The sequence below is a fragment of the Lissotriton helveticus genome, chromosome 6 (assembly GCF_964261635.1).
Source record: "Lissotriton helveticus chromosome 6, aLisHel1.1, whole genome shotgun sequence".
Classification (NCBI taxonomy): Eukaryota; Metazoa; Chordata; class Amphibia; order Caudata; family Salamandridae; genus Lissotriton; species Lissotriton helveticus.
The window spans coordinates 1,200,680,474-1,200,704,046 of NC_136067.1; the positions used below are offsets into that span (position 1 = coordinate 1,200,680,474).

A 23,573-nucleotide genomic window follows, 5' to 3' on the forward strand; every position below is an offset into this window, starting at 1 on the left:
ATTATTATTTGATGTACTGTAAACAAATGTGTGAAGGTGGCAATCTTTATCACAAATTTTTATCCGACGCGCGTTTCGGCGTACTGAAAACGCCTTCTTCAGGAAAAAATCCACTGATTTTACCTAAGAAATATAAATAAAAACATTCAAGGTCTAATAATAACTGTGTGTCATTTATTCTTTTACACAAGTACTATAGCTTAAGTGATTTTATCATGAGTAAAAATAGACGTCTATATTGACTTATCTAAAAACAGTTAATAATACAGTTTTATTAAAAAAGAGGATTTTTTCGTTAAACATGATTCAAAGACATGATTCCAAGTACATATTTTTCATTAAACATGATTCAAAGACATGATTCCAAGTACATATATATTCCCTGAGTAATAAAAAAGTCTCTACTAGTACGAAACTTTTGTGACATGTTTGCAACCAACATCCGAGTGCTCAATTTCATAGTGGGAGAAAACATAAAGGCATAGACAGAATTTATTCAGTTCATACAGAAGAGAAACACATATTTCTATAAAAGTTCACGAGTCATCGCTTGCATCACACACTTACTTCATATTTGAAGTTGTATTACAGTAATGTGTAATCCACTTGTTTGAATGGAAACATAACCATTAGGATTGGTCCATACGTTCCTTCTAAATGTCTGTAAAATAGGTAACAATGTACCAAGATATATAGAATGAGTTGTATAAATTGAAAATAATCATTCTAGTAAATCGATTACAGTGAAAACAATTTCAACTTACATGGATATGTAATTGTTGTGACACTTTAATATGTGGTACTCTAATTATAAACCAAGACGATTAAAAACGAAGAGAACGGGATCACGACGAAGTCCCCAAGAGAAAGGAGAACCTACAAATAAAGGGACGTCATGTTATTCTAAGGGTATCTAGTGGAAATTATTATTTGAGCAGCCTAAGGAACCTACAAAATATGATTACATTATTACCTTAGTGGTGGTGATCCTAGCGAAGTATTGAAGAGGGAATCAAAACCTTTTCAGGTCGACGGCGATTATGTATTCATTGGTATTCAGAGAAACAATGACATGCAATGGTCCCTTGCCCCTTTCGGTGTTTCTTTGCTGAATCATTTGGTAGTGTGAGCATCCCAATGTTAGTTGGCAAGGCTTGCATGGCAGTCAACAGGCTTGGTGCAGTGATGCTGAGACAGAAGAACCTTCCTCTTCAAAACAGCAGTGAACGACATATATCTAATTAGAATTGTTTACTCATGTATGTTGCAGAAGGAGAGTCTGTAAAATGCACTTGCTGAATAAAGGGTCACTGTTAAATGAAAAAAACGTTTTATATTTTCTTTTATGCATAAATGGGTTTCTTCTTTCTTTGCAGTCTCAATATTGAGTTTGATGTCCGCACAGAGGCAGAGTCGGGTTTGCTTTTTTACATGGCCAGGATCAATCACGCTGATTTTGCTACTGTTCAGATCAAGAATGGAATGGCCTACTTCAGCTATGACTTGGGAAAGGGCAACACCAGCACAATGGTCTCTAAAAAGATAAACGATGGACAATGGCACAAGGTATACAAACGGTGGAGTTGGGGGGGTGCACCCGGGGAGTAAGGGTAAGAGCGAGTGTGGACTGAGAAAACAAAAGGAACAAAGATATCAACTGTTCAGTTTTGGAAAAGGTGATTGAGAGACAAATAATAGATTAGACGATCAGTCAGTTGTGGAGGAATGTCTGTGCAGTGGTTCAATTCGATGCTAAAGCATTTTTACATATAATAATGATTTCATTCATTCATTTGAATCCAATGCTTAGCAACACTCATGTTTTACTGTTCCTCAAAGACTTATCTTTCCCTTGCCATACCTATAAAACATGAGTTCCCCTTTGCCTCTTTTCTTGTCTCGTTTGTAGCAAGACATTCCTGTGTCTTCCTTTCTGCTGACCATCATCCTTCCATGTTGTTGAGAGAGCTTCCTCTTCTTTCCATTTCCCTTCACTCATACTTTCCAGGTTCTCTGTGCATCCTTTCCTCCTCATTTTACCACTTCCTTCCTCTCACATTCTCCTTTCTCAACTGCTTACTGCCAGGCAACCTTTTTCTTATTTTTTTTTAACAAATTAAATGTTTTTTATTCTCACTAGTTTTACCTCCCCATCAGCACCTCACATAAAAAGCCTCACTTGCCTTTGCCTAAATTTCCTTAACCATTTCCTGCTAATTAATTATTCCCTTCTTCCACCTAATCTGCCATAATTTTCCCACTGTGGTCAACAGTCTATGCTCTCAAAACTTTTGTTGTGCTTTTTTGTTGTTGTAAAAATACACTGTTCACATTACTACAATTCCTTCTGTTTGGGGATTGTAAAAAGATGTATGCTCCTGTTTTAAAATCTTGTTTTCAGTCTGGTTCCAGGATTAAAAATTTCAAGCGATAGTTGTTTTTTTTTTAATGCCAATTGCCCCATTTGAAAAAAAATGTTTTGTCTCAAATTACACATTCACCAAGTTGGAGCTCTGTCAATCTGAGTTTGTCCAATGTTGAGTGTGGCTCACTGGTTAGAGGAGGCAGATCTGGAAGCAGAGGTCAGCCCGGGACCAGGGTTCAATTCCAGGCTTGGCGGGGTCTTGAGTCCTAAAATGTCCATGGACTCGACAATTCTCGCTCCGGTGCCTACTCGATTCATGGGTTCACACTCTGCGACTCTGGGCAATAGCTTGCTTAATCTCCACAATGGCCCCTCGCGGCGGGATGCCTGGCTTTCACCTTGCGGGTACCCTGCCGGGGTTATCTCACAGGGGAATACCAGGACGGGTTCCCTAAGCAAGCGCTTAGAAACCGCTTGGTGATTTACGCTATATAAATTCCTGTACATTTACATTTACATTCCAACTAAGTCCCAGATTCCTATAATGGCTGCTAACAACATTTTTAGGTCTTGCCTGCGTAGGCTACACATGCGCACTCTGGCTGGCGAGATTCTATGATTTAGAGGGACTTTGAGTATCAGGGTGGTGGGAAAAAAAGAAGTTAAATGGGCCCGCAGCCGCCCCGATGACATGCTCAGCGCGGGGAGCAGGAACAAGAGACTGTTCCGCTCCCCGGCTTCCACTTATAAAGGGAGCGCCCGGGGAATCCGGTCCAGACCGGACTCCCTGGACGTACGATGTGCGTTGCCCCGGAAGCACTGAAGCGCTTCCGGTACACGTGGGGGAAAACCTCTGCCTGATTGGGTGAGACGCGGGGAAGTGCCGCGTCATTGCTGACGCGGCCTCCCCTCCCCTTTCCTACCTAGCCAGGGACTAGGGTGACCGCCATAATGGCGGCCTGTCCTATGCTAGTCCGTGCTTTGTCCATTCTCCGACTAAGTCCCAGATTCCTATAATGGCTGCTACTAACATTTTTAGGTCTCGCCTACGTAGGCTGCACATGAGCACTGGCGAGATTCTATGATTTAGAGGGGCTTTGAGTATCAGGGTTTAAGCACCGCCCCTCTTTCCCATTGGCCGGTGTCACCGCTTATGCTAAACGTTGGCCAGCCATTGCGAAAGAGCTTTTGCTGACTTGGACTTTTCTCTTTTTCTGCTGTCCCACTTGGACGGCCTTGCCTGCTTTCCTTCTGGCCCCATAAAGAAACCTTTTACGTCAGAAGGAAAGCAGGCCAGGCCGTCCAAGTGGGACAGCAGAATAAGCGAAAAGTCTATGTCATGGCGAGCGCTTGTTGTTTACACGGCCCGTGTGACCCGTGTGCCTGCCCTCTCTCAACCAGACTCGGTTAATAAACCCGTCTATACTTGCCCCGTTGTTGAGGGTACTCCTCCAGGCTGCTGTGGTGAGTTTTACACCTCTCTACAGTCGTGTGCCAGAATGTCCCCTATTTGAAGGAGGAGGTGTGTGTCCACATGTGTGGGTTAATGACTTGTAAACAGCTGTGCCCGCCTGCTTGAATTAGATGGACACTCCTCCTGCTGCCGTGGAGGGTCAGTGTCAGGGTGCCCTCCCGCTCTCTCGCTTCCTGCCCTAGTGTGTTCTCTGCCCCCTCCCTCTCCTGTCACAGAGCCCTCCAGTCCGTCGCAGCTTCAGACCTGCTGCCTCCCCCGCACCTCCGCTCTGGGCTCCTGCGCTCGCACTCTGTCCCGCGCGCAGACCCCGGCTGAAGGCTGCCTTCGGACGCGGCAATGCGCGCGACTCTTCCTGCAGGAGTTTGTTGTCTTCATCCTGGGACAGATGGGGCTGCCCGGGACGTCTCGCGTCCTCACTCTTTATTATTTGGCAGTGGTGTCTGGGCACGCTCTGGGGTCCATGAGGACCACCCAGAGAAGACAAGGTAACAATTAGGAGCTGCTTCTGTCTCATCTTCTATAATATCTTTAGGGATTGCAGGGAGGGCGACGGTTCAATGTTTGTGTCTGCAGAAGCTCTTATCCTGTTTCCATAAGAGGTTCTGTTTAAAGTGGACTTTCCATGTGTTTCTCAGTTGTAGAAGCAGATGATTCTATGGGCTGATACTGGCACGCTCAGGGCTCTATGCAGAGTCTGCCCTACAGAGAAAGTGCCAGGTATTCAGACCGGCCGGGGCCTCCGGAAGGTTGGTAGGGCCAGGGTAAAGCAGGGGCACAGTAGTGCGTGCCTCTGGACGGCCGGTAGGTGGTGAGGAAGTGGCAAGATAGGCCGGCATTTCCGACAGTCAGGTTCCAACAGGAAATTCCAGTGCTTCTGAATGTTCTGTAGGGAAGAGGCAAGAAAGGACACACCTCTGTCTTGAAAGAGCGCGAAGGAATGGACAGGAAAGGGGCAGGGGGGTGTCATTCGCTGTTCTGTTGGCTTGGGGGCAACTGTCTGTGCCGGTTCCTCTGAAAGGCTGATAGTTTGAGACTGAACCCAATAGTACCTAATAATGGCACCGAGATAGAATAGTCCAGCACCTATAAACACACTGGAGCCCTTCCGTCGGTTGTGTTGGGTTAGAGTCAATCACAAGCAAACCTGACATTTTTTTTTTACAGATTTATGTAGCCGAGCGACTTACATGGCCATCCAGCTACATTACTAAAGGATCAGATTCCTCTTTTTTTATGCACGGGGAGATTTAAGCAATTCACCCGGAATGACAGGCTTTTGAGCCAACGCCGGGACTCAAACCCGGTCCTCAACTTCCAAAAGGCTGCAGCTGTGCCCACTTAGACACATCTCTTTCTTCCTTGACATTAGTGCTTGTGCGCTGTACACCTGTCTGGCCATCTTTTGGTTTAGCGGCAGCCCGGTCCAGCCCCGCTCGTCACGGGATGTAAAACTGGCAGACAACTCTCGGACATGAGTAATACAGCCTTTGTCTGAGAACTCCTTGACTCTGCCCTCTCATTTGCCTTGCAGTCTCTAGGTGTGGTATTTCCTGTTCTTAAAAGCCCCCCAGAGCTGCAGATGTGGGCTCTGCCCCGCACCCTCTGGCATGGGGGCGCTCATTTGGTGTCAGTGTGTTTATCCATGCCAGCATCCCCTGGCAGATCTGTGTAGGGCGTCAGTAATCTCGGCCCTGGGTCCAGGCGCGCATTGTTCGGCACCCCTCTTCCAAATGAACTTTGTTTCAGTCAGGTTTAGAGAAACTAAATCCTGCCTGCCTTGTTATTTTATCATTACAGTCAAGCGTGTGAGTCCCCGCAGACCCACTAAACTGAGTAAAACCGGGATGTGTTTGTTTGCTTTGCGGTGAGTTCTTAATGACACACAAGAATACTTCAGGAGCAACAGCGTTTTGTTTATTTTTTTGTGTGTAGTTGTATCTGTGTGTGAATGTGTTCCAAACAACGGTATGTCGAATTGACTCCAGCAGGGCTCAGAACTAAGGACAGTAATGTGGCAAACGTGCCAGATTTACCACAGAACTCATTTATTTCAGAGTATGGTGCCAAAATCTGTGGTGATAATTCATTCCTGGTGCTCTTATGATGTTATGTTCAAATGTGCGGCGCTGTTTCGGTCTCAGCGTTTATGTAACAGTTATATACTGTAAACAAACATTGGCAAAGTCAATCGGTCGGGCGTTGGTTGCCATCATTTTAGGTTTGTCAGTACTTGGTTTGTTTTTATCATGGTTTGTGTACAACTTTAGTATTGGATAAGCTGTCAGGCCATCAGCAAAATACACAAGCATTGAAAATGCAGTAGGTCTCGCTCTTTATTAAGTTAAAGCCATTTGCTTTGCTTATGGTATTGTATAGCAAAGCAAATAGATTTAACTTAATTAAAGGCGAGACCTATTGCATTTTTAATGCTTGTTTTCTCATGTTGTCAGCAGCCAATTAGAGCGCTCACTCCCGAAGGAGTCTGACTCCCATGGGAGCGAGATGGCCAATCTCCCTGGGCCAATCAGAATGCTGTATTTTTAATTTGCCACTCCAGCAAGAGTCTTTCAAGACTCTAACGGACCCAACCATCCAGATATAGAATTATTTTTCAACCTTAATTGTTCAGAAACTGCTGAAGAGATTCAAATCACATCACAAAAAGCACAAGACCAAGATCTAGCTTCCTGCCAAAATTTTGTGTAATTCTGTTGCAGAAGTTTTTACTGTAGCCTGTCTTAAAAAAATCTACTTCTAATGCATGAGGATTTTACGTTTTGTGACACCCTTTTTTCTTTGCCCCCATGTGAAAGATTGGACAACTTTTTGGTCCACCATAATGCAATTGCATAACAAGTAGGCGAGCTATTGATAAAATGCCTTTAAATGAAATGGGCAAGCAAGACAAGAGTTTGTGTGAGTTCCGTCAGCCATTTGGAGTTGAACTTATTTTTTATCAGGAATGCTGGTTGCTGTAAAGCGCTGGTCGGAATATACGGACAGCACTCTTTCTGTGTCAGCGAAACAATTTATCAACAATCAATTAGGTTGCATATATAACTCTATGCTTTTTTTCACAGCACTGTGTCCCATGTTTTCTTTAGGGCTAATTTTCACTAGCTTCTTAGTATGATGGAAAGGGTTTTCATGATTTCTCTCTTATACCCCGGCAAATTAACCTTTGGTTTGCCAAGATAGTTGCATCTAATATGGATTTCATAGAAACCAGAGAAGAAACAGTGCCCATTCAAGGTATTTACAGTGTGTACTAAACTATGCTTCTATCAGTCTATGCATGGTTATCTCGACTACCTCATAAGGATAAAAGTCTTACTTGAGCTTTTTGCTATTTTGACCTTGAAAACTCATTGCTGTAGCTACCAGTGGCACAGCAGGTGGAGTGGTGCCGGGGCATAGCCCTGAGGGGCCCAGTGAACCCGGATTATTGCTGTGGTTTACTACCCCAGCAGCAGTCAAGAAACTTTTGTTTTCTTTGCTTGCACACATGCATCCATGCTGCGATACTGCACCGAAGTTGGATACATCTCAGAGTCTCTGACTTCACACACAATAGCAGTTTGCCCAGCTAATAAGAAAAAGGCAACTTTTAAATTAAGTTATAAATACCCAAAATACAAGACCTCAGAGCATGGGCTGAATATGGAATATTACGGTTTTAAGGAAGAGCCACTTTATAACAGCATTTATTTTGCCTCCCTCTCTGGCTTCCACACAATGAGCCCCAAGTGGGTATTTGGAAGAGAGGAGAATGTAGACCGAGGGTCATGTGATGCAGGAAGATTCATCTGAATAATTAGCCTTTCAAGTACTTCTTAATGGTGACTATCTATCGTCTCTCTCGGGAAAGAAAAAACCTAGGATCATTATAGACTGACAACAAAATGTGCAAATATTTAAAATGATTTAACAACTGGTTGTAAATGAGGCACGAGGATGGAAAAGACTATACAGTATGTGCATAATCATATTGTGAGTGCACTTACTGACTCACCTTGATACCTCTTCTGTTAGTAACACGTAGAATGAGAGACCCAATGTAATCACATTCTGAAATGGACACATCTGAGATATCGTTGCACTGGTTGACATCTATGCTCCTTGCTGGAATTATGGCATTTGGTTTGGTTTTGAAGATCTCTTTTCTTCAAGCAGCTATCCTGGAAGCACCTTTCAAATCAAATTCAAGTTAAAACTTACTTTATTCGGCAACTGAATGCCATAAAAATCAGCATGTTAAAAAAGAGCATTCATTTTATCAACATAGATTCAGACTTTAAAAACATTGGTCAGTTAAAAAAAAGATAAAATAGAAACATCCCTTCTATCAGTGCGAAAAACAGGTTTTCAAGTGTTTTTTTTTTTTAAATTACACAAAATACATTTGTAAAGTGCAAAAGTGCTAGAGACCAAGTGCAAGGACAAGATATCAAAAAGTGCATACACAATTGTAAGAAGGGCCATTAGGGCCAGCTAGTTAACAGCTTTTTCCTGTGCCTGGTAGCTCCTGTTAAAAAACTTGCAACCCCGAAACAGACCATAGGGGTGGATAACGTTTAAAGATGCAGTAATGCAGGCCTAAGTTGGGTAAAGTGGTGATCTCTGAGCAGGGGGAGTATAAATCTTTTACGCAATGGATGGTTAAAATCACAGAAGAAAATAAAATGTAGGGTATCTTGCTCTGAAAGTTATCAAAGGGGCAGGGTTTTAGAGTACTAGGTTTTGTGATGCCTAGTGGATCCTCCAAAAGCCAAGGGACCAAAGACAGCCAAAATCTTGTCAAAACGAATCGATGTAGGTACAGTTGGACTTGCTTGCCCAGGGAGAGTGTGACATGCCTTCTCACAGTGGGTTTCACCACCTCTATTTCCTCCCTGAAACCTTGCCGTTTATCCAGGAACTGCTGGTTAACAATACTAGCAGCTGATTTACTCAGAGGTTTGGGACTCAAGTACAAGTTGGGGCAGCCGAGCCAATTGACAGATCCCTTACATATTTTAACCAAGGGATATACTTTGCCCCCTCCAATGCTACACAGTCAGTGACTACAAGTTGTTTTAAGTTGATGGTCGAGCAGGCCCATATTCTCAGCCAGCGCAACAAAGGAGCTACCCCTATCAGATCTGAAATGTACCCCATGCCTAATTCTTCGTGTAATATAAAAGCTGGGGTAGTATGTCGGACGGCCAAAAGCTTACGTATAAACTTGTTCTCTGCCACCTGGATATCCTTTCCATCCTTGTAAGCCCAGACATCACTTCTATAGGTTGTCATGGGGATGCACTTTTAAAAAAATTGTTTTATTAAGCATATTGAAATACAACCGCAGATGAAAGCACCCATCAGAACATTAGCCCTGGACAAAACCACTTGCAGCGTTAATCATTGATGCTATTAAGCTAACACAGCCATATTGCCAACATCCCATCACTGGGCAGGCGGCATCATACTTCGTATACTAGACGCACAGTTCAGCAGGGGCCTTAAAGAAGAACACACAGGTTTGCACTCTGATTTGTCCTTGTTGAGTTTGTACCCTGAGACCTGGGCGTACCTCTCGATGGTGTCTGTCAGTGCCTTGATGGATCTTTCTGGGTCTTCTGTCATTATTAAAACATCATCCGCATATGCTGCTAGCTTGAATTTTTCCCCCCCTATCGGGACCCCTGCTATGTCGTCGTTCGTTCTTATCATTGTTAGGAGCGGTTCTATTGCCAGTAGGAAGAGGCCAGGTGAGAGTGGACACACTCACCGAAAACGCACAAGCAGTCAACCATGTGGGGGTCCTTAGACCTCTACCTATCATCACACAAGCCGCCATAGGCGTTTGAACAAGATACAACACAGGGCGTATGCTGGAACCTATGCGTTAACAAAACGCCCTGCACACCGCCTATCTCCTACTATATCTCTCTACTGTTCCCTTCGGGCCCGGGGCGTGGGGCATAAGACGGGCGATCACAGAGACGTGACAAAATGTCAAGCTGCTGTTTGGAACATCAAATACGACGGAATGCGAACTATGGAACAACGAACTGTCGAATAACCTCAAGAATACGGACTGCCGCCCCCCCCCCGCTCTCCCCCTCTCTTCCTTCCTCCTTTTTCCTCCTTCGCCTACTTTCTTCTTCCACTCATGTATAAGCCTTGTCCATGTATGTAAATATATATTTTTTTTATATACAATAAAGAATTTCAGAAATAAAAAAAAAAAAAAGAAGAACACACAGCAGACCCATGGTGAAAGTGTAATGGGGATGCACTTTTCTTTATAAATCTTCAACAGGGCAGGAAATGGTTTTGACCCTAATCTTTTGGCAAAATTCAAAGTAGCCATTGCCGCTCTAGTAAAGGGTATTTGTTTTTTGTGTAATTTGAGCACGCCAAGACCCATGCTCATCAAAAAGTACCCCTAAGTACCACTGAACTTCGAGAGTCCAGACGCACTTGCCTCCTCCTCGACAAGGAACTCTTCAACATCATCAAGTAGTTCGCCCGACCCACCAGCAAGTCCACCGACATCCCTCCCTCACAAGACCTCTGCGACAAACTCAGCACCTTTTTCCACCACAAAATCAAGAGCATCTATGTCAACTTCGATGAAGACAACCAACACACTGAACCCTCACCAACCATCCCCAACAACCTGAAGCCAGTGATCGACAACTGGAAAGCCCTCACCACTGAAGACACACTGAAGACGATGAAGTCAATCCACTCCGGGGCCCCCACGGACCCCTACCCCACCACATTTTCAACAGAGATGCCGACATCGTCACACCAATGCTCTGCCACACCATCAACCGCTCCCTGGCAACCGCCAGGTTCCCCGATGACTGAAAACATGCCATGGTCAACCCCCTCCTCAAGAACCCTTGGCGGACCCCACCAACCTTAAAAACTACAGATAAATCTCCCTGCTCCCGTTCACAGCGAAAGTCATTGAGAAAGCCATCAACAGCCAACTCGCCACATTCATCGAAGAGCACAACATCCTCGACTCCTCCCAATCCGGCTTCAGAAAAAAACCACAGTACGGAAAACGCCCTCCTCGCTGCAACAAACGACATCCACACCCTACTGGTCATAGGAGAAACAGCAGCCCTCATCCTACTCGACCTCTCAGCGGCGTTCGGCACAGTCTCTCACTGCACCCTAATACGCAGACTCCACGATGCAGGGTTCCAAGACAAGGCCCTCAACTGGATCTGCTCCTTCATCTCCGGCAGAACGCAGCGGATTAGACTCCCCCCTTTCCTCTCGGACACTACACCTACCACCTGTGGAGTCCTCCAGGGGTCCTCCATCAGCCCTACACTCTTCAACATCTACATGGCTCCGCTCGCCCCCATCGTCAGCACCTACAGACTCAACATTGTGTCATATGCAGACAACACCCAACTCATCCTCTCCCTATCTAACAAACCCAATACCGCCATACACAATTTTCGAGAAGGCATGGAAGCCGTTGCCAAATGGATGAAAAACAGCTGCCTACAACTAAACACCAACAAAACAGAATACTCATCATGGGCCCAAACCCCAACGTCTGGAATGACACCTGGTGGCCCCCACCCTCAGAAGCCCGGTCACCCCCACGGACTATGCCCGCAACCTGGGAATCTTTCTGGACTCCGAGCTCAAATGGACCACCCGATCAACTCTCCTGCTTCCACACCCTCCGCCTCCTATGTAAGACCTTGAAATGGATCCTCCTCGAACACAGAAAGACCGTCACTCATGCCCTTTTCACCAGGAGACTCGAATACGGCAACGCACTCTATGCCGGAGTAAACAAAAACCTCACCTGCAAGTTACAGAACATCCAGAACAAGACTAGTCCTCGACCTGCCAAGACACTGCCACATCTCTCAGCACCTGCGCACACTCCACTGACTCACTATCAAAGCTCGAGTCACCTTCAAGATGCTCACCCACGCCCACAAGGCAGTGTAAGACACCGGACCAGCATACCTGAACAGCCAACTCAAATTCCACGCACCCCAGAGGACCCTATGGTCAGACCAGATCAGACCAGCTCTCCTACGCGTGATTCCCTGCACCAGAAAGATCAGATCGGGAGGCCGCTCCTTCTCCTTCCTCGCGGCCCGAGCCTGGAGCCTGGAACGCCCTTCCGCTCCACCTCAGACAGACAACATCGCTTCCCATCTTCACAAGAAACCTCAAAACCTAGCTCTTCGACAGAACCCCCCCCCCCTGATGGACTGGAGCCTGCTAACCTCTCCCCCCCCCCACCTCCAGCGCCTTTAGACCCTTACGGGTGAGTAGTCGCGCCTAACAAACGCCTGATTGATTGATTAGGTCAGAGAAGGTCGGTACTTTGGTTAGTTCTGCCCCCCTACAGTAAAATTTGGCCTTTAAGACCTTACGGGGGCCGATTTTGTTAAATTTATGGTCAGGTCTAGGAAATCCATAAAAGCTATAAAACCATCTAAAAGTGATTGGAGGCCCACAGCGGTTCTGGCCAGCAGGACCACATCATCTGCATAAAGAAGTGCAGGTATTACCTTGGTACCAACCCTGGGGATATCTTTGCATTTTGAAATTAGAAGTCCCCTAACCTGTTTATATACAATGTAAACAACAGGGGGTCCAATATGCAGCCCTGACAGACCCCCTCTTCACTGCCCAGGTATCTGCCTGACCGCCATCCCTGTTATATCTAACTGCGGCTGAGATGTTTTCGTGGCCTGTAAGTAAGAAAGCCACCAGCTCTGCATTTAGGCCCATGTTACTTAAAATCAGCCATAACTTAGACCTGTTTACACAGTCAAAGGCTTGGGTCAAATCCATAATAGCTAAGTGCAGCATTCCCTTCTTAGCAAGGGTATATTTTCCAATCACTAAATGTTGGTTAAGACATTGTTCCAAGGTCCCTTTTCCCTGCCTAAAATGATATTGTAGATCAGAAGTAACATTTAAGTGGTCAAGCCAAGCAGTTATACGTTCCAATATCACTTTACCCATAATTTTAGCACCAGAATTTAAAAGGGAGATTGGTCTATAACATGCGGGATCATCTCTTGCTCCTTTTTGAAAATGAGAATAATGACTCCCATTGCCCACGAAGTGGGGAAACCACATAAACACGCTGCATTAAAAACGTGAGTCAAAATCTTGGTCCAAACCTTTGGGTTGCCCTTATAAAGATCTGCTGGAACCCCATCCGGGCCGGGGGATTTACCACCAGATATAGAAATGATTGCCTTTTGGACCTCGTCTAAGCTAAAGTGGAGAGGTATACTGGATGGGCCACCTTCAACATGAGCCTCAGGTTCTCCAATGTTCGTGTCGCTAAAGATCTGTCCAAAATGCTGTACCCACCGGTGAGCCGGGATTATGCCGTCTATATTAGAGTTTGGGGTGTCAGAAAAAAAGGGACTGTTAACCACCGACCAGAATTTGGACCCGTCTGCTAGCACACTTACTTTCTCTAGAGCCTACCATGCCTGCTCTTGAATCATCTTCTTCCTCTCCTCTACTGCATGTTAATATGCCTTTCTTCTGCTCCTGACCAGTGCTTGATCCCTAGGATTGTGCTTTATGGCCTGCAGGAGTTCCCTATAGGTCGCAGAGCAGGAACTTTCGAACCAGCTCTTGGCGTTTGGGCGGCTTGCTCTGCTCACGGTAGTAAGGTTAGATAAAATCTGATTAGTTATTATATCAAAGGCCTCCAAAGTGGCTCTACCATGCAAAGAAGGGTCCAAGCATGCTTGGACCTCTGTGGCACAGACAGCATATAGATTGTCCAGAAAACTTTCCGGGACAACCCTTTCCCACTTTAGCCTGCAAGCTTAATCTTTGGTACTAAAGCTTTTATGTGCGATGCAAGTGGTCGTCTCCCATATTAAAATGGCATCATGGGATAACACAAGTGTTAGGGGATTGTGATCACTGAGACCAGACCAAGAACCACTCATGTGCTCTCCAACCAAAACTAGTGGCACAGACAGCAATATGTAATCCATGGTACTGGGCCTTCCATTACCTACATAAGTGGGAACCGGAGCCAACGTGTTGGTTTGCCGAAGGCAGTGTAGGTTATGTGGGAAATAAAACCTTCTAAAAACTCACCTGATGGTAAGTGCTCAAAGTGGTTAAATGATTAGAAAAAGTCCACCTGTTCCAGTGTTAAAATGCATTTAGAATGGCACTGGTGGATGTTAAAGTCCCCTAAGATTATCAGGTCAAAGTGACCTGGTTTGACTACCTTGTGTCGTTCCAAAAGTTCACCTAGAGCTAGAAGGGTGTTGTAGCTCGTGACTTTTGGTGAAGGAGTTCTACAAATTAACCACTAATATAGATGGGAGGTTCTTAAAAGACAACTCTACTGCTAGCACATGGGGTGATCGGCATTCAATCACTCTGGATTTACAAGACCGTTTTAAAGAAAACATTAAAAGCAGACCCCACTTGCTCTTCCTATGTTCGAAGGTGTAGCGTGTTTACAGAATGAAATAAAATCGTCCAAATAATAAAAATCCTTGGCTTTCCTCGTTCTTTGTAGGGCAATAATTTGGTGCGTTGATAGGAAATGTTCCCATGGTATGTTGCCCCTTTTTGCTCTAATGCCGGCTATATGCCAGGAGAGAACATTCACATGTTGGATTACAGTAGGTGTTGATATGTCAATAGTGCCAGAAGATTTGGCCCTCATTTGGCAAGGAATAGGGGCTGGCGGAATCACAATTTTTGTAGCTTTAAGTAAAGATTGATTACCCTGGGTCTTTACTTCCTCTATCTCTAGTCAGTCATTTTCATCCAAGCTCGAAGGTTGACTAGGGGTTGGAAGCGATTACTCATGGGTAAATTTGGGTTTTGGGGAACTGCCATTCAGGATAGATCGTCAGCTGTCCAGAAGGATAAAAAAATTGTAAAGAAACAGTTCTGATTGTGGAGGTGGAACTGTTCTTACAAACACAACCCAATAGAACCTTAGCCTGCGCAGAATGCCTAAAATGTACAACTATACAATCCCCGTTACACTTTTCTTTGTCCAATGGCCAATCCATCCCACTCTTCTTGCCATATTTATGTTGGAAGCTATGTTCTGGCCATTCACCAAGTTCTTGGTGCACCAATGGGTAACCTTATATATAAGGTCCAGGGAGGATTCCTTGGCAGGATGAGGGGACCCCTAATAATACAGCGACAAGGGGTGCAGATGCAGGTGGCAGGTCAAGAATACAGTTTTTTACATCCTCTAACATAGCAGGATGTGACAGAGAATGTGTCAGTAATAGGTCTTTCCTGGTTATAGGGAGCATACCCATCTGGCCAACCTGTACTGACTCAGCCATTGGGGTTGCCTCTCCTGGCATGCTGTTAGGTATAGGGCTGTGGGGCACTTCCTCAGTTTCTTTAATGCCTGGGGAATTTGGTATGGGTTCTCAGACACAGAGCGGAGTGCACCCCCCCCCCGCTCCTGCCCACTGGATTTGGTGCAATGGGGTATTTATCGGATGTGGGGACAAAAATGTTTACTCATCTCTCGACCCCTTCGAGCTTTAACATTATTGGGGCTAAGAGATCTTTAGTCATTTTCTCCAGTCTTACAAAAAGAGAGTCCAATAATTGTTCAAGATTGAGGCCAGCTGGTAATGGTGGTTTAGGCTGAGGAGGCTTATTCGTGGCCTTGTTACCGCCTAATCGCTTCCTCTTGATAGGCGGAGAAGTCAGCACTAAATCGTCTCCAGCTGTTAATTTGGCTGTCACGGATTTTGAGGGAGTTTCTAATTCAGCCGGGTGGCCACCATGAGTCTAGGCGCAGATATGACCGAGCTTGGAAGTCCCTCTGGCATCCCCACTATATACCCAAATGTTTATTGTGCTTCACCATTCAGAACCACAGCAGGATCCTTGGCAAGTTTCTCTGCCTCCATCGAGAGCCTTCTCTCGGTCAGGGCTATTTCCTGCTTTATTACGTGTGCTGCCCAAGTTAGAAATGACTCAATGGTGGCTACCATACTGCCATTCGAGGTCCCCCCCTTGCACCACAGTCGATTTCCTTTTGCCCATATTGGGGAAAAACTTAATTAACCAGCCTTGTGTGATGCTCAGTTAAGGGGCAGTCACAGGGTTAACTGGCACACTCTGGAAATCTGTTAAAAGTACCTTGTTGATGAAATAGCTTTTCTAGGCTTTTATCTCCAAAGAGAAGAAATCAGGGAGGGTCCTAGGTGACTGCCAAGGGTCCTGGCCCAGTCCAGCCTCCTCTGACCGCTGATGGGCGCAGACAGCTCCGCCCTTGGCCCGGCTGTGCCCTGGTGCGGCTCGGGCATGCCCCCACACGTCCCACACCTCGGGAGCCCGCAATGGTTCTTATGGCGCCTCTGACACGTTCTGGGTCTGCCACTGGCGCCGGTGGCTTTATGCCGCTTTGGGACCTGGCTCCTGCAGTACCGGTGGTGCGGTGACTCTGGAAACTGGTTGGCCGGCAATTGGGTTTCCCGCACCGCGGGAGCCCGCAATGGTTATTATGGCACCTATGACACGTTCTGGCGCTGCCACTGACGTCAGCGGCTTCATGCTGCGTTGGGACCTGGGTCCTGTAGTCCCGGTGGTGCGGGAACTCTGGAAACTAGCTGGCCAGCAATCGGGCTTTCCACTTTTGAAATCATAGACCATGAATCTGTTATCATTGTGCGAATTGCAACACATGCCTGGGCAAAGCCCGTGCAGGTAAGAGCGAGGGGACGGGGTCGGAGGGAGTTGACAGCCGAAGACGAGGTGAACTTAAATAAATAAAGCAAAAAAACACTTTTTTTTAATTTAAGTTTCCTTCATCGTCATCTGTCGACTCCTCCCCACTCTGCCCCCGCCCTACCGCTCTTATCTACACGGGCCGTGCCTGCACATTTCTCATAGAGAACACCTTGTAAACCATTTGGGGAGTACACCCTCTTGATCTCGCTTATTGTTTGCCAGTGATGAAATAGTATACCTAGTATCTGTATGAAAAATACATCACGTTTAAAACTAAACTTGGAATCCCATTGGTGGGTGTGAACCTCCGTCGTTAACTTCCTTAACACACCCTTATAACCACCTTATTTCTCACTGTGCCACACTATTAGAATTAACGCACTGACTGCAGTTTATTGTCAGTACAGGCAGCTCGCTTGTGCATTGCTACACCATTTTCTATTTGGGAAATGGAGACTCGGATGAAGTATACATAAGAAGTGATGGATGAAATGCTTCAATTAATCTCAGACACTGGAAATTACTCGAAGCCGCATCCTAGTCCATCAGATGCAGTTTACAACCACCATTACGTCGCAGCATTACCTTTTTAAGGGCCTTATTCTGAGACAGGTGGAGTAATCAATCAATCAATCAATCAAGGCATTTATATAGCGCACTACTCACCCAGAGGGTCTCAAGGCGCTTGGGGGGTGGGGGGGTCTGCTACTGTTCGAACAGCCAGGTCTTGAGCTGCTTCCTGAAGGAGAGGTGGTCCTGGGTGAGGCGAAGGTGGGTGGGGAGGGAGTTCCATGTCTTGACTGCCAGGTAGGAGAAGGACCTTCCTCCTGTGGTGGCTCTTCGGATGCGGGGGACGGCGGCGAGGGCGTGGTTGGTCGATCGGAGCTGGCGAGTCGGAGTGTAGAAGTTGAGTCGATTGTTGAGGTATCCTGGGCCTTGGTTGTGCAGGGCTTTGTGTGCGTGGGTGAGGAGTCGGAACGTGATTCTCTTGTTGATCGGGAGCCAGTGCAGGTCTCTCAGGTGTCCGGAGATGTGGCTGTGTCGGGGGATGTCCAGGATGAGTCTTGCTGAGGCGTTCTGGATCTGCTGGAGTCTCTTCTGGAGTTTGGCAGTGGTTCCGGCGTAGAGGGAGTTGCCGTAGTCCAGTCGGCTGGTGACGAGGGCCTGGGTGACCGTCTTCCTAGTCTCGGTGGGGATCCACCGGTAGATCTTGCGTAGCATGCGCAGGGTGTTGAAGCATGACGAGGAGACGGCGTTGACTTGTCTGGTCATGGAGAGGGAGGAGTCCAGGATGAAGCCCAGGTTTCGTGCGTGGTCCGTTGGTTTGGGTGCGCTGCCCAGGGCGGGGGGCCACCAGGAGTCATCCCAGGCGGAGGGCGAAGATCCCAGGATAAGGACTTCCGTCTTGTCTGAGTAATAGCTGTGTGATGGGTACAACTCCTGTTACCAAAGCCTAGGGAAAAAAATCACATAGAAAAGGGCCTGGAATCCAGAAAAACATACAGTATTGGACCTAGCAATTTTGGGTCGGCATGTTATTCCTCGTTCTGGGTCTGACAACTTATGATGACCTGTAACTTTAGTGGAGCTACTGGCTGAAAGTAGTAACTCCAGCTCCAGTATCTCCACATGCAGTTACCAACTGTCTTCGAATCAGGGCATAGGTCTGTGAGGACATTCTCTGTAGCAGAGTTCTGATGGCACCCCCTCCCCCCCCCCTCCCCCCTTATTTTCTTCAGTTCACAAAAAACAGTAGTGGCACATGCTTTATGAATAAGAGCCATCAGCGTAATATGCTGTGGATCACTAAATAGTCTATGACAGAAGTTTCTGGACAAGAAGCCATCAGCAGTTGTTTCTGGGGTGAGAAGGTGGCTGCCAGAATCCACAGTGGGTCCCTTATGTTCCTATAAAGAACAGCCAAAATTGCTGTGCCCCACATAACGTAAGGAATAATGTAAGTGCCTGGCCTAGACTTCCGGTGTTTACCCCAGCACCTGTTCCTTTCTCATGTTAATACCAGAAATACAGTAACAAATGCTGAACTGATATCAGTTTGCGCCTGAGCTCCTACACTTAGTGCACTCCCAGAGAATGATGCTCTCACCTACATTCCTGTGGCCTATGTGGAGGGCAGAATATCCTGCTCACTACAAGCCGAGTGCAGGAGGAGCACAAATGAATGAATGAATGAATGTTGGATTTGTAAAGCACGTGGTTACCCTGGAGCGTCCCAGCGCTGTACCACTGGGGAACCCGTCCTGGCTTTCCTAGTGAGATGGTCCCTTTACTGGGCATCCCCAAGGTGAAGCCAGGCATCCCTGGCGGTGATGGGGCCGGAGTGGAGATTAAGCAAGCTATTGCCCAGAGTTGCAGCGTGGGACCCCACGGTTAGAGTGGCACCAAGGCGAGATTTATCGGGCCCGCTGACATTGGTCCTGCACCCGGCCGCGTCGGGAATTGAACCCTGGTCCCGGGCCGACCTCAGCCTTCGGGTTTGCTGCCTCTAACCGTTGAGCCACACTTCTGCAGGCTACAACATGTTTTCTCTAGATGTACATTTGGTCCTAGCAAATAACAACTGCCTAAATATTCACGTGTCAGGACATTGGGACAACCCTAATTTGCAGATGGCGGGGCACATTTGTCAGCAGATAAACATAGTTAGTACATTGGCATATTAGGGCTGGAGTACACATCCTCTTTTATAATACCACATTGCATGAGAATACTCTAATGTGGGCATAACATAAACTGACAAAAGGTGTCTTTGAAGAGTAGTCTATTATTTCTCATCTAGACATGACACTGACTTTTTGGAGACGGGCTTGACTTGAGGTAAACCAAGAACTCGAACTTCCAGTGATTTAAAATTAGTACAATTCATCCACTCATAATGTTCTCTGAAATTGTCTATAGTATTGCCATTATATAGTGACTAACTACGAATGATAATTGGTGATTGTAGGCGAGTATAAGCAGGTGTGCACAATGTTTGTCAATGTAATATTTTTTCATTCTGTAACACGTGACTATAGCTTAGGTGCTCATCGGAATGTCAAGGTTTCAAATCTCTGTTGATTAGTTTAGCTCACATTGTACTGTGCTAAAGTACAAACGGACATTATAGCCTTATAGGCCGCTGCCAACGGCTATACTGGTTGTTAAAGGCCTGAACATGAGTTATAGCCAGAGAAGCATGCGTGGGCCTATCACAAGCAAAAGGGCATTTAACACCTGGCATAGCCCGAGGCAAAAGGGCTACAAGGTTATTTGAACATTCCACCCACTGAAGTTAGAATATTCTGACCTAAAAAGGGAGAAACAGAAAGACAAACATTGGAATGTTGTAGCAGACAGCTTACTCCAGCCAATATTAGCTCTGAGCCACTTCATTGTCTTTAGTAGAACTCCCCACATTCCAGAGTTCTAATTGCTTATATAGAGAATTATAGATGGGTGACAGTAAATCACAGGCATTTTTTTTTACCTAGCGGCTCTGAGCGACATCAAAAAGACACCAAGAGGTAAGCTTGAGCTGTCTATGATGTCACTTGAAACCCCGAGGTGAGAAATCCCTATAATTCACTTTTTACCATCTATGATTTTATGTTATGTATGGCCCTCTATAGTGAAGTACAACACCGCTGAAAGAATTTCCAAGTTAAGTTTTCTAATTTCTTCGGTATAATAATGTCTCAGCCACATCATCACCACCCAATCTCCAACTGTGCCTACTCTCAGCTCTCAACCCTAAACATTCTTAGAACATTACATCACTACTAAAAGAAATGTTCTTGCAACTAACACTAATAATATGCTACGTACCACACATCTTACCATTTATACAATATTAAGATGAACTATGACAATAAACACCCTGAAAAAACACAAAAAGAAAGAAAAACGCAGAAAGAAGTTTAAACATTACACCCAACATTTTTCCCAAACTTACATTTGTTACAAGTATCAATGACTGCAATAGGTTCAAACATCACACTCATAACGTTTTATACATCTTGGAGGTTGTGCCATCCTCTCACTCCTCCTGGGCAGGTTACTGTCTTCTGTGTGTAGATTCCCAGTTTCACCTACACCATGAGGGTCCTGATTCACACCTACAACTCTACCATTGTGGAACAGTTTAACCACCTTGAGTGGTGATGAACATTTTGATAGCTTGACAAGTTGTCAATGTGTTTTTTTCCCTCACCAAGTCACCAACCACAACGTTAATGTTATGCGCAGAATGTTTGTTGTGAAATAGTTTTTTTCGTGTCAACATTTTTTCCTGCTGTTTATTCCTCTAATTGTCTGACAAATGAGAGGAGCCAAAATTCATATGATTTATCCATGGATAACATATCAAGATATTCGTTTTCCCACCCGTAGAGAGGTCGAAGGACACTCTGCCTAAAACAAAATGTGGCGATATATGATATATCTCCTCTGTGAACCGAGTGTGCCCCTTCCAGTCCATACAATCTTGCTCCCTGAAATGATTCTTTCAAAACTCTATTAAACCTTTCCACCAACCCATTGGACCCTGGCTAATGCAGGCAGTACTACTAATGATAATCCTCCTGTGAAACAGAAAACGTTCATTTCTTGAGAGACCAATTGAAGACCATTGTCCATGATAATGGAATCTAGTTTCCATTCCCTTCTAAAAAAACCTTTTAGAAAAGCTACAACAGCTTTGTTTCAGTGCTCTTGGATATGTGTATTTCTGGTCAACGTAAAAACATGTCAGTAAGAATTACACATACTACTCCACTGTTCTAATAGTCACAGACCCAAAAACATTTAAAGCACTTCTTGCCATGGTTTTTCTGGAGGATTCCTCGCAACCATTGGCTGCATTCTTGCCTTGTAAGCTTTGTCAATGCACATGCACTCGGTAATCTCCGATAGCCTTCTCTACCTGAACATCCAGACAATACCACCAAAATAATGTAACCTAATTCTCTTTTTAGTTTAGCAAATTCCTAAATGTCTCAGATCAGCCAAATGTATTTAGGGCTCCCAGTTGCAGGTGGTAGGAATTCATTTTGTACCTCTGTCTAAAAAAAGGCTTGTTGGTATGACAGTTCAAGTTCAAGTTCAACATTTGTATAGCGCACTACTCACCCAGAGGGTCTCAAGGCGCTTGAGGGAGGGGGGTACTTTATTTATCGAATATCCAAGTTTTTAGTTGTTTTCTGAAGGAGAGGTGGTTCTGTGTAAGGCGAATGTGGGTGGGGAGAGAATTCCAGGTTTTGGCCGCTAAGTAGGAGAAGGATCTTCCCCCCATGGTGGATCTATGGATGCATGGAATTGCGGCAAGGGCTTGATTGGACGATCGAAATTGGTGGGTGGGGGTGTAAAAGGACAGGCGCGTGTTGAGGCATTCGGGTCCTAGGTCGTAGAGGGCTTTGTGTGCGTGGGTGAGGAGACGGAACGCTATTCTCTTGTTGACGGGGAGCCAGTGGAGGTCTTTTAGGTGACCGGAAATGTGAGCTTGGCGGGGGATGTCAAGTATGAGTCTGGCTGAGGCGTTTTGGATGCGTTGAAGTTTTTTCTGTAGTTTGGCTGTGGTTCCGGCGTAAAGGGTGTTTCCGTAGTCCAGGCGGCTTGTTACCAGTGCGTGGGTGACCGTCTTTCTTGTTTCGGTGGGGATCCAACGGAAGATTTTTTTGAGCATCCGTAGGATGTTGAAGCATGATGATGAGATGGCGTTGACTTGTCTGGTCATTGAAAGGGAGGGGTCCAGGATGAAGCCCAGGTTACGTGCGTGGTCCGTAGGTATGGGTGCGTTTCCCAGGGCCGGTGGCCACTATGAGTCGTCCCAGGACGAAGGGGATGAACCGAAGATGAGGACTTTCGTTTTGTCCGAGTTCAGTTTTAAACGGCTGTTATTCATCCACTTGGCTACTTCATTCATTCATTCGTGTAGGTTGGTTTTGGCGGTGTTTGGGTCTTTGGTGAGGGAGAGGATCAGCTGGGTGTCGTCTGCGTATGAGATGATGTTGAGGTTGTGTTGGCGCGCGATGGATGCGAGGGGACTCATGTATACGTTGAAGAGGGTGGGACTGAGTGATGATCCTTGTGGTACGCCGCAGATGACTTTGGTGGCCTCTGATCTAAAAGGGGGAAGGCGGACTCTCTGGGTTCTTCCGGCGAGGAACGAGATGATCCAATCCAATGCTTTTCCTTGTATTCCGACATTGCTGAGGCGTTGTATAAGGGTGCTATGGCAGACTGTGTCGAAGGCTGCGGAGAGGTCCAGTAGGATGAGGGCAGCTGTTTGTCCGTTGTCCAGTAGTGTTCGAATATCGTCTGTTGCTGCGATGAGGGCGGTCTCGGTACTGTGTTTGGCTCGGAAGCCGGATTGTGAAGGGTCGAGGGATTTGTTGGATTCGAGGAAGGTGGCGAGCTGACTGTTGACAGCTTTCTCAATGACTTTGGCAGTTCACTCCTAGCTTCCCAGTATTTTATGATTTCTTGACATGCATCGCTTAGAGTCCATCCCCTCTCATCCAGCTTGGCAATTTCCTGCAAGATTGCATCACCGGCCACAAGGTTGTTCCCTTCCTCTTCACTAATATTGCCCCAGTCATCTCATAAACATTGTAATCGTCCAGCTCCCATGCATCCTCCACAGTGTCCTCATCCACATGTGTTTCAAAAGGAACCAACCTTGAAAATCGAATTCCTGCAGACAGATCACCCACTTACAAATTCTGGTAGAAATGGCATACAGCCCTCTTTTTCTTCCAAAAAGCAGCTTTAAATGGCCTATGGGTTGACTTCACCTTAGAACATGTACTCCAGTGAAATTTCTTCACTTTCCTGATGGCCCAGAATATAAAAAGAGCTTCTTTTTCAGTAACATAATATCTAAAATCTGGACAACTAAGCATCTAGAAATTAACGTTATAGTCCTCTTATTGCTAACTGCGTCCTGCTTTAACACTGTATCTAACCCCTTGGAACTAGCTTGAGTGACCA

At 45.8% G+C, this 23,573-nt stretch overlaps 1 protein-coding gene across 7 annotated transcripts in view; it reads left to right on the forward strand.

Moving 5' to 3' along the window:
* LAMA2 (laminin subunit alpha 2) overlaps positions 1–23,573 on the forward strand; it is a 3,430,794-nt gene that overhangs the window by 3,333,035 nt on the left and 74,186 nt on the right. For all 7 annotated transcript variants that reach the window (XM_078648920.1, XM_078648921.1, XM_078648915.1 and 4 more), the window contains one exon: positions 1,377–1,566. In XM_078648920.1, the coding sequence (XP_078505046.1) occupies positions 1,377–1,566 (190 nt within the window). The remainder of the gene's footprint in view (positions 1–1,376; positions 1,567–23,573) is intronic.